The sequence below is a fragment of the Anser anser genome, assembly GCF_964211835.1.
Source record: "Anser anser genome assembly, chromosome: 5".
Lineage (NCBI taxonomy): Eukaryota > Metazoa > Chordata > Aves > Anseriformes > Anatidae > Anser > Anser anser.
This window is the reverse complement of record NC_139725.1, coordinates 59,455,699-59,467,715: the sequence shown is the minus strand read 5'-3', so window position 1 is coordinate 59,467,715 and position 12,017 is coordinate 59,455,699. Positions and strand designations below refer to the sequence as shown.

The 12,017-nt window shown below is 41.5% G+C and overlaps 2 protein-coding genes across 17 annotated transcripts in view; one reads left to right on the top strand and one right to left on the bottom strand.

The window, feature by feature from the left end:
• SYNE2 (spectrin repeat containing nuclear envelope protein 2) overlaps window positions 1–2,982 on the top strand; it is a 187,609-nt gene extending 184,627 nt beyond the window's left edge. For all 5 annotated transcript variants that reach the window (XM_083839115.1, XM_083839114.1, XM_083839112.1 and 2 more), the window contains 3 exons: window positions 571–660; window positions 871–917; window positions 1,706–2,982. In XM_083839115.1, the coding sequence (XP_083695241.1) occupies window positions 571–660; window positions 871–917; window positions 1,706–1,931 (363 nt within the window). In that variant the 3' untranslated portion in view covers window positions 1,932–2,982. The remainder of the gene's footprint in view (window positions 1–570; window positions 661–870; window positions 918–1,705) is intronic.
• Window positions 2,983–7,890: 4,908 nt separating this feature from the next.
• Window positions 7,891–12,017, bottom strand: part of ESR2 (estrogen receptor 2) — a 51,908-nt gene continuing 47,781 nt past the window's right edge. For all 12 annotated transcript variants that reach the window (XM_083839121.1, XM_083839122.1, XM_083839126.1 and 9 more), the window contains one exon: window positions 7,891–10,027. In XM_083839121.1, the coding sequence (XP_083695247.1) occupies window positions 9,838–10,027 (190 nt within the window). In that variant the 3' untranslated portion in view covers window positions 7,891–9,837. The remainder of the gene's footprint in view (window positions 10,028–12,017) is intronic.

The window sequence follows — 12,017 nt, the reverse complement described above, 5'->3', positions numbered from 1 at the left end:
AGCTGCAACAAGATCAGTTAACTCTGGATGTAACAGAAAGCTTTAGTACCACAAGGCTAATCAGGTATTGAAATAGATTGCCCTGTGACATTGTACGGTATCCATCCTTGATGAGTTTCAAGAAGACAGAAGAAAGTCATGACTGACCTGGCCTGATCTCATAGCTGACCCTGCTCTGAGCAAGAGGTCAGACTAGGTAAACTTCCTAAGGGCCTTTCCAGCCTGAATTATCCTATGATCTATACCAAATATCAAGCCAGGTATGTGTAATGAACACATAGGAGTTCTGTAGTCTGCAGCAATACACTGCTTATCACTGAGATAGCAGATAGAGGTGTTTTCAAGATAATACCTGCACTGTCACAGTTCCTTCTCACTGTGCATAGTAAAATATTTTGTTACACTGGAGCATCTGTTTACTGGAGCACCTGTTTACTGCTAGTTATTCACAGCTAAAGAAGCAATGTGGCTGTGCACCTGTAGAGAGACAGTGGGAGGTGGGTCTTTGCACTTCATCTGTTTAGAGTTTTGAGCATGCATTTTAAAGAGGAAGGTGTGGTTACCTTTTAGGATACCAGAGCATTCCTGCCAGTTCCAGATGACCTGGACTCAGGAGCCTATCATCCAGTCACAGTGAAATCCAGCCCTCCTGTGAAGAAGGCAAGTCTTCTTTTCTAATATTTTGCTATCAGCATATAGTGTATCTTTTTTTAGCCTGAAGGTTCCTCAAGTGTAATCATTTTACCTTTTAAATGCATGTAGCGCATTACAGAATTTACAACGGAACTTTAAAGTCTACAACTGTCTTTTCTGAGAAAGAGAAATTGTAGTTTCTGAATCCTGGATAATAAAAACTATTTCTCTCAACAGATCACAGTAAGGAGAACTGTAGGTGGCAGAAACAACAGCAGCACAAGGTATTATTTTATAATCATCTAATCTCATGAAGTATAGTGAAAATGAGAGAGGGCAGCTGTTCCTCATAAGTTAACACACCGGAGGGGATTTCTTCCAGTGTGCAGTATCTCCTCTATGTACCAGCTATGGGCTGCACTTCGGTGAATTGCTTTCCTTTAACACCCGTGCTCCTAAACCTCTGCATTGATGTGCAGCCTTCACTCAACTTTGCACTTGAGAATTTTTTTTTTGTAAGAAATTTGGGAATATTTGTGTTTTTAAATCTTTGTTTAATCCCACTGGCCCATCTGGACGAAGAAACTTGTATCTTAGAGCCACTTCTTAAAAACAGATGTGAAGGACTAAGCTAAAACGTCACCCCTGGTACATTAGGGTCTGTTCAGAGGACTGTTTGCAATGATGTGCAGGGAGAATAGAGCCAAAACAGTCTGGAATGGTGGTTTTCCATTGTGCATTTCCAAGTAGTTAGAGTGGCTTGTTTGTCTGCTGGGAAAACTTGACTTTGCAACCCCAAAAATAGCTTAAAGCAGTGACTTTTTACCCTATTTTGAAGACATGTTTCTTTTTCAGTCAGAAGGAATGTCAGCTGGCTTCCTACTGAGCAGTCTTGCATGCTTTGAAGTTACAATTGATGTGTTTGTTTCATGCGCAGTGCAGATATGCATTGTAGATATGCAGCCCTGCATCATGGAGGGGTAGTGTGAACCCTAGAGAAGCAGTTTTAAATGACTTACTTTAAAAAGCACTTCAGAGCTTGAATTATTTTTTTTTCTTGTCTTCTTTTCAGAGCTGAAAGCCATCCACAGCCTACTAAAGTAGTTCCTCGGTCCCCTTCCTTCTTTTACCGTGTATTACGAGCAGCCTTACCCCTTCAGTTGTTCTTTCTACTGCTTCTACTTCTGGCTTGCATGATTCCATCTTCTGAGGAAGACTACAGCTGCACCCAGGCAAACAACTTTGCCCGTTCTTTCTATCCTATGCTGCGATATACCAATGGGCCTCCACCAACTTAGAAAGAAGCCTAAGAATCTTCAGTTACACCAAAACACTCTTTGTGGTGCTTGTTTTTATGCTGCTGGCATCAATGAAACACTGATATCACGTAATTAAATACACAAACGTTTATGCTGTGTTAGTTCCCTAAACTAGCCACTACAGCACCCTGATGTCCTACGCACCGCTGCCCAAGTCTCTGCTGCAGCTAAATAATGCCTCACGTTTATAAGCTCCTTTCCTTGTTGAAGGGAATGTGTTAAGTTTCACATCTCAAAATGTATATCTTGACAAAATTTCAACATTTTTGTACGGAAAACAAACTTTTTCTATAGATTTTTAAACTGTAAGCAACACACTTTATACTTTGATGCAATAGATACACTATTTTATAGCTGCAGTGCTCTTAAGCTTGCAAGGTGATCAAATACTGAGTTATTAGATGCAGAAACTACTTCACAATAATCTTAAACACAACAGTCTGTCTTGGGTTAGCATGATGAACAAGCAGTTGAAGAGGCACTTTGCCTAAAATGATTACCGCACACACTTCACATTAAACCTGTATCTTTCGGTACTGTAGTCACGTGGTGGAAAGAAGAGTTCTGCATCTTTATGAATCTTTGTTACTGTATTTTATTCATCTAACACATTCAATAAAAGGATGCACATTTGTTTTGTTTTACATGTAGTGTTCTAGTAATTAGGACTGTTGTGTTGTCTTTTTATACCACCTTTGAAATAAGAAATTGTTACATTGCATGGAAATGGTTTATAATGCACATATTTTCTAGATGAACGTGATTGTGTAGACTATCCCTGATGTATACAAATAATGTAATGACTTTTTTAATGAAAGATTTTTTTCAGTTTTTAACCTGCTGAATAGTGTACAGTATCTTGAGAGAGAATTGTGCATTTTTATAAATTCACTGTAAGATTCGCCACCTTTCAAATGAAATTAACACTTTAGGTAACGGCTAGAGAAACATTGTGTACAGTCAGCTTTGCCATTACTTCTTGGTTGTACAGTTCAAGTACTCATTAAAATTCTGCCAATGTCTGCAGGGACTATTGGTCTGTCTAGCATGGGGGCAACCAGCGGTGTGTTCCAACAGTGCTGACCCTTCTACACCCGTATAAGCCAATGTATTTGCATGCTAATGCAACAGAAACAGAATCTGTGTTCTGTGGCACAGATCTTTTCTTTGCAACTGGCTGTAATTTCTTGGTTCATAGCGAGATGAATCAAATAGTGCTTATTACTATGAAATGCTGAAATATTTCCCCATTCTGAAACTATAACCGTAAGTGATGGCAGCACTGAAGACGGGGAAGTGCACATCAAGGGGAGGTCAGTGCAATAGAAAAGGGTTTGGTTGAACACTAATAATTTTTGTTTGGTTGCAGTGAAAAAATCCCCCAGAAATTAGCCAATTTCTGTAATGCTTACCTGTAGGAAATAAGACTTACGGTCAGCCTGTGTGCATTCTCTTTCCATTTCTATGCGTCTCGCCAATGATGGTTGCTTATTTATTTCCCATCGTCTGGCAGAGGGATTTAGGAAACAAGTTGCTCTGCCTTCTTATGTTCAGAAAAAGCCCCTGTAGCACGCAAACATGTTCTTCCCAATTGATGGAGGCCAAAAAAAAAAAAAAAAAAACAACATTGCTTATTTGTAGAATATTAACTGTCATGCAGTTAGACTTGCAAACTTAGCAATATGGTTTAGAAAAGTTAAAGCCAACAATTTACTAATCTTTGTTAGCGGTGTCATACTGTACAGTAGTACACACCTACACTGGATGCTCAAATGTGAGAGAAAAGGCTCCAGCTCCATACAGAAGCATTTCAGTGGTAGTCTCAAGTAGAAGTGCCCAGGTTCCAGCCTGCCCCAGCCACTCGGATCTGGCACTGCTTTAAAACACAGCAGCTTTCATAGCCTGTAGGCCTCCGGGCTGCTCTTTGTGTAGCTTTTACCTGTGGAGCCAGGTTTGTGCTGGAGTTTCACGGCTATGGCTCTCACTGTGGCATTGTATCACGAGGTAAAGGACAGCTCCCCCCTCCGACTTCTCCCTCCCCGACTCCCTCTGCTATCATTATTTCATATTTTGAAAGCAATTACTTTCAGATGGAGCTCATTTAAGTTTCTGTCTCTATAGAAGTCAGCCAACGCTAACCATTATTTCATTGCCAGGTTGTCACAAATGCCCATGCAAATCTTTCTGCCAAGAACTAATAGTCAGTTGCTGACATGATATTCAGTTCTTCTGCCATTAAGCAACCTGTGCAGGGGAAAAAATGTGAACAATGTTAAAAGGTCAAAGGAAAATTTCATAGCCTGCAATTTCCTTTCATTATGTACAGTTATATCAAATTGTCGAGCTGATGTAATAATATAATACGAGGCGCTTTCATGAAATTATCTCAAAATGTCGCCCCCCCCCCCCCCAAAAAAAAAGTCTGGGAAAATAACTTAAATGTTTCCCCCCCCCACCCCTATTTTAAATAGTTTTACTTCCAGTTGATTATAACCACTGTAATGTAGGCTGACACTGACATCTGCTTCAAACAAGTCATTATATCTATCCCCCAGTTTCCTGGTGTCATCCTCTCACTCAGGATTTGGTTGTTAGCTGTCAGCGAAGGGGAAAAAGGAGGAGAGCGAGGGTAGGAGCAACAGTGAGAGCAAGCACGCATGTGCAAACGCATCATATGCAGGAGTGAAACTGGTCTACTGGTTTTGAGTTTAAGTCTTTGGCAGGGAAATGCATCAAGCTGATTTCAGCTATACCTCGCCTCCTCCCAAAATAGTCAATAATATTTTTGAAAGCAAGGGAAGTGGAAGACTGATTGTTTATTATAAATTTGCCTATCCCTGAAACCTACAGTATCTGTAGTCACTTGGAGCTGTGAAAGTCCTAAGAACTCTGGTACCTGACAAATTAAATCCATCTGCAGCCTGTAAAGTGACTGAGAATGTAAGGATGAGACACTTACCATAGATACCATGATCACACACATCGTAGTCTCATGCAACCGGTTTGAGATCAGCTACAGGAAAGAAAGGAGCAAAAAGCCATATATTTAGGTTTTGCGATACCTGTTTATTCAGCCACAACAATCTACAGCTGAACGAAGTGCATATCACTGGAAAAATGCTGCAAGTTCACAGAACTGAAGAATAGCTGAGAGAAAGGCAGCTCCCCCCCACCAGTATTACATACATAAAGTACTTCAAAAAACACCAACTTCAGTCCTAAAACTGTTTCCATTATAAACTTGCAATGAGCTTGAACCATGGAAACAAATACCACATAAGAAGTAGGTAGGACTCAGAAAATTCTGCGGACAACAGACATAAGAAGTGTGCAGTAACAGCTGCTAATGGATGTGCCAACTCTTTACTACGTAACATTGTGATGAGTAACGTTTTTGTCTGTTCAGGTAGCATCAGCAGAGTTGGCATTTTACAGCATCAGTCTTATTTCCTTAACACACATAAATAGAAATCACTGACACTGAACAATGCGTTACCAGTGTCGATGACTCCTAGTCATACAGATGGAAAGAGAGTTTAAAAATATCCTGATCATAAATAAAATGAGGTCTTGCCTATGAAACATACTATGCCTTTCAACTCACCACAGTTCAGTAGTAAAACACTGAAAAATAAATGCACGTAATATTTATTTTCCAAGTTTTAGCAATCCACTTTTCATGTTCCCATTTGCAAAGCTCTCCTTAGCATTAGTTCAGGCACTGGCTCAGCACAATATATGGCCACATCCTTAACTTGCTGAATTATTACCTTGCAGGACATAAACAATAATGTCAAATGATAGCTTCTTAGAAGAATGGTGACAACAGCAAATGCATGTCCATGGCTCCCAGCTCTGATTCTAGGGAAGGATCGGGGCCCACGAGCCATTGAAAGAAGTGGCACAACCTACAGCTGGGCTGAAACAGATGGCAGCTGCTGTGACGGTGACTGCTCTTGGCTTACGCCAGCCAGGGACAGCTGATATAAGCTATTCTGCCATCCAAGGAACTGGCCCGAAGTTCAATATTCAACCATAAAAAATAGTAATTCGTGGGACAGGACATGAGGCTGTACTCAGTTTAAGGCATCTCAAATGAAGCCATGCAAAGCCATACCTTGCTTTTAACTTCAGCTCTCAAGGTAGGAGCAGCTTGCTTCCCATGGGCATTTATCTTAGAGAGGATGGACAGAAAAGGGAAGAGAGTACCCTCTATCTCTGTCATGAGCCCTTCATTCTGAGATCAAAATACACCCATAATCAGAAGCACATTTTTAATATATGTGGGTTAAAGTACAGCCTAGGAAAGAACAGCTATTGCATCAGTGCATGACTATTTTCCATCATTCAGACAAAGAAATAACCTTGGATGCACAAAAGCGTACTCTGGTCCAGCTTTTAAAAACCATTTGGGTCCAGCTTAATGGAAAAAGCTCAGGCTTGCTTTCTGTATAGTTAGGATCCAAACCCATCAGGGATATCCTGCAGCAGCAGCATTGTGCCTTTAAAGAACCCACCACATCCATGGCCATCAGCAATACTTTGTGAGCTCGGGCTGAGCTTCCACTTGAAACTTTTGTGCCGATTTATACACATATATTCTGAATCTTCTACAAGCAGTCTAAATTACATTTTCTACCAATGATGTCCAAACAAAAAAAAAATTCTTACCTCAGAAGAGGCTGACCACTGGTAACAGTTCAAAAGGATCAAGAGACAACTTTCTGAGGGCTCACTGCATTTTTAGGATCTCTGTTAAACCACTCTAATAAGGCAAACACAGTAAATGTCTTCCATATTCAACAAGCCATCGAGAGGAAAAGAAAAAGTTCCAGCACTTAAAAGGATGCTCTCCTTTCGTGACAGTGTTCCCTGTATAGATCTATCAATCAATCCATAAAGAATTACTAGAAAATATTATGGCACTAAGCACATTTTTCTAATCAATATATGCTACCTGGGCCTTAGTTTGCTACACATTTCATAGGAGCACCCAGCCTGTCAGGCACGGTCTCAAGGGGAGATTTTCCAACACATCTTTTCCCCACATTTTCCCCTCGGACTGGCAATGTGACACCACCAAACATGGGTAATTTGCAAGAACACAGAGGTTTGGAAATGGCCTAAGATTGCTGGAGACGAATTGTACATCACATGCTCACCTCTGCGAACGTCCCAGAACCGCAGCAACATTTCTTCAAGCAGCAGCAACCGCCTCTGGCCGCGTCCCGGCTCAGCAGCAGGAGCTGACGCGCAGCAGAGCAGTGGAGGCTGCAGAGCAGCCCAGTTCTCACCTCCTCACGAGCTTCTGCAGATCATCAGCACTCAGTTCTCCTGTGTTGGCAATGGAAAAGCCCCCCAGTATTTGAATCAAAATGCAGTGACAGCTGTGCTCAGGCCTGGCATGGACATTGCCCACACCTGGAGGCAATGTTTGAGAAAATCAGGGGCATACTGACTTGTGATTAACCCAACATCTTACTCAAGAGACAAATGCACCCTTGTTCAGTCATTTTTTTTCTCCAGGATACTTGTTTACCAACTGTGCCATTTTAAAGCCATACACCTTCTCTTTGCCCAGATATGCACACAGTTACATTAATCCAGAGATTTGACAGCTATTGGCTTTTGTCCGTTTTAAACCACTACTAGTAACTTTTAATAAAATAAAATATTTATCAAAACAAAACAAAAAAAATCTGGTAAAAATCACATCATTTTCCTTTTTACACTGTGCTAGTAGCAGCATGTATGACTCACAATGTGGCATGAATCTGCAGCACTGCCCTTTTACGTCAATCCAGAGCAAATTTTCATTTAGAAATTAATGTTATGATTTACACCCACTCTTTCCCATTTCCTATGACATGTGTTTCAAGATTGCACATAAATTCAGCACTTCTAAAGCAAAACAAACAAAAAAAATCACTTAAAGATGTCTTCGAAATATTGTATTAAACAAAAAGATTACACAAGAGAAGGAAAACCAGAGAAAGAGCAACACTACAGGCGTTTAGGCCAGAAGGTGAACAAGCCCAAGAAACACTGAAACACGTCTGCCTCACAGCCGAACGTCCCTCAGAATGAGTATGGTACCAATGAATTCAAGACCGTACCTACATGTTTTTCCTTTTTTTTTTTTTTTTTAGTAAATCTTACACTTTTTGTTTGTTTTGAAAGGGCACTGCTATATTACATTTCTTAAAAACAATAAAAAGGTAACTAGTAAAAATTTCAACCATCAGCAGCATCTGTTATAGTACAAGATCAAAAACAAGACGACACGTTCGCGCAACTCATTGAAAATGCTTTATGCCCCTCCTGTAAAAAATATCGTCCTTGGCTTTAAAAAAACACAAGGATCAAAGGCTTGAATAATATTCAAACTATGCAAATGGCATACGACGCCAAGTCCCTAATCCAAAAGACAGGCTCAAAGTGGACTTTTGGGGTGGTCCCGATTTAATTTCACCATGCCTGAAATGCCCAGAACATGCATGTATTATATTTAAACATATCCATTTACAATGATTGCAATTCTAGCTCACACCAAAATGCAATATTGACAGTTGTCAGAACGAACGATGCCATCCTGCTCTTTACTGAGCTATTTCCTCTTTTTTTTTGCTCAGTGCATTGTAAACACATGCAGAAATCAGCACAACAGGGAGGCTTAAGCCGGCATCCAAAGTGAAAGTCAAACAAGTCATCACAGTTGCAAAGCAAAGAAAGTGCTAGAACTATCAGCCTCCTCCTCTTTGAAGGATCCTGTACAAAATACGAAAAGCACAGCTTAAAGTGTCACACGTTTAGAAAATGAGCAGGCAGCAAACCCGAGGGAAGCAGGCAAAAGCAGGTCCCAGCTTAGCTTCCAGTCCCCTGCCTTGCCCCTTGCTGTGGGAGGCTTTGGGTGGGCAGGACGTAATTCCGCAGGCTAGTCTGAAGGGGAGGGAAGGTAGTTTGATTCTAGCTGATTTCACAAGCCCTGGTTAGCAGATCAGATACAAATGCAAATAGTTAATATTCACAGAGCAACCTTTTGTACCTAAGTATTATAATAGATTTAACATCATTAATAAATATATAAAACAACATAATTAATCTCACAGACAAAACACATTTCAAAGGTTAGCATTGACCGAAATAAGCAGGCAGTTTGGTCATTGTGTAAAGCACTGAAGAATTATACACACGTAATAATGTGTTAAGAACAGGCTCACAGAATATAAACATCAGCGTGGTTTTACGTTACTGAAGAGGCCCTGAACTGGCCCTAGAAGCTATTCTGAACGGCCTTCAAATGAAGGCCCTTGCAGCCATTGCATATTTAAGAATAGAGGAAAGTCCTTTACACTGTACATGTCTCAGCACTTTGTCTAGATACACCGCAAAACAGGCATTCCCCAGGGATCAGCCCACACAGGTAAGCAGATCGGTCCCAAACGACACTGTACACTCACACAATCGCACACCGAGAGAGGAGATCCTCTCGTCAGCGCTTAAAAGTATTGGTCTGGGAGACAGAGCCCTGGGTCCTGACTCCTAGCCCTGACACAGACTTATTCTGTCATCTTAAATCAGTCACTTTGTCGCTTTGTCTCAGTTGCCTTTAAAAAAGAGAGGCGGTAATTTCCTGTCTTGCAGGACTGTTCTGAGGCTTCATTTCATAAGGTGCTTTTTAAGAGTCTCAGGAAAGGCACTATAAAAGTGCAGCTCTTACAATGTCAGAAACATGGATGGAGGGAGGAGCACATCTCACAAGCGTTTCCCAGGATATCCCTGTGTAAATCCAGAAGAGATGAGGACTCGTGCTAGGTCACATCACAGTGGCTTCGTTTGCTCTCATAGCTTTGAACAAGCTTCACATCTCCAGGCCTCGGCAGAATTACTGGGTCGCCCCGCTGCGCAGACTGTCCGCAGCCTCCGTTTGTTCTAACGGGCCAAATTCCGGGTGTGTGACTGGGGACTTCCTCTGCCCTCGGAGAGTGTGTGCGTTCAACATCTCCAGCAGCAAGTCATACACCGGGACCACGTTTTTACACTTCATGCTCAGCAGGTGCTCCATCCCCTTGTTACTGCGAAGAAAGACAGAAGAAAAATCTCAGCAATCTGGGTCTTACAGTACAGAGATGGAAGACACACTCGTGGCTTCAAGAGTCCTTTTTTTTTTTTTTTTTAATTTTATTGGGAATTATGAGATTTAGTCCCTGGGATCACTCGGCACTACGAACAGTAACAACATCCCAACACTATTCTAGAGAACCAAGCAGTTTGTTGCCCCACACAAACTGACTTCAGAAAATAATTCAGATGTATCAAGCCTATTGAAATGAGAGAGAAAGCTTCTTTGATGCCATAAACATGGAAGGCCCGCACACCACAGCTATAAACAAAAGAGGAATTTACACCATGTAGTGACCACCTACCTCTCTTGACTGGCTGAGTTGGAAGACCAAACTATGCTGGTTAACTTCAAGCAGTTTGCTTCCCTCTGCATGCCAGTGTTAGATCCCGAAGATGTCTACAGGCTTTAAATGTTTTTGTTTGTGTTTTTTTTTTTGTCATACAGTAAGGTACAGTGACACCTTGCTAGCTTGAACACTGTGGCTGTATTGCTGTCTGGATTGACAGGCGATGGTTATCACTGAAATATAGTGGTTGGACATACATGTGCACTCAGATACACTCAAGATGTTGAGGGCTGAAAACCAAGTGCACCAAATTAATCACAGTGGAAATAGCAGCAGCCAGCCAGCAAATAGCTGAGCAAATGGCTTGGATTGGGAGGGAAGCGATGCTTCCAGAAAAATGAGGTTCCGCTGCAATTCATGGGTTATAAATATATTAACGGCAAAGAAGAAAGAAAGGACCCCCTCCTACACCCAGCTCATGAGGCCTGCATCATTTGGCAATCCAGGCTGAGAGCATCGATTATTTCCAGAATGGTCTATAATTGACCGACCAGTGCTAAGCAATGTGAGGGAGATGGGCCACAACAAGTAGTCTCCAGGCTTCAGCTGAGTCAGGCATAGCATAAAAGCTCTCATTTCAATAAGAAAAGATCCACATTTTGCGAAGATTCATGACATTTATTCATGCCACGCCAGAACAAGAGCCCCTGTCAATGCGGTGTCACACAGCAGCGCATCAGAGCTATGAATTGAGCTCAGCTCCAGGTGGTGCTGATACCCTCTTTAGGGCCGGCTGTCAAACTTGCCACCAGTTAAAAATCTGGCTGTTAAAAGCTGCCTTCAGCACAGTCAGTTTCTTGCTGCTGCCACCCTCTCTCTCAGGAAGCCTATCTGCAAGGTGGCTGCACTTCCATTGTCCCTGCCTCTCCTTGCATGCTCCGGCGTCACCCCAGGGCCCTCACAAAGATTTCCCTGGGCACACGCTCCACAGCCAAGAGCTAAGACAGTTCTGTGAGTAGCTGGTCTCTGGGTAATAACTCAAGATGACAAAGCCTGAAAATTAAAGCATCTGTTTGCAGGGCCCTGGGTTTGGGACTGCTGTACTGCAAGCAGAGAGGAGCAATTCAAGGAGGTCCAGAAGGTGGAAGGGAGAGGAAGGGCCGCTTCCCACAGGGAAAGCAGGAGCTTGGCATTGCTCTACTGACACTTGGCAGAAATGCTTCTGTTCTGAATAGGAGAACTGATCGTTGCTCCTGGGACACACAGCAAATGTGGCCTGAGGCAAAAACAGCACCCAAACTGCACCTCGTTCCTCCAAACTCCCCACTGCTCATCAAGTTTGAGAGAGACTTTTCTTTTGGCCAGAAGAATTTTGGTTTCTGGCTGGTGTTTTATGTTTGTTTATTATTGTTATTGTTATTGTTATTATTATCATCGTCATTCTCATTATCATTGTTGTTGTTATTGTTATTTGTTATTATTATTATCATAACATAATAATAACATAACATAACATAATTATTTGTTATTGTTATTATCATTATTATTATTTTACTGGGAGGCTGAATTTTTGTTATTATTGTTAAACATTTCAGGCAGGTACACAGGAATGACTTAATGCAATATAGATATATATATATATATATATATGATA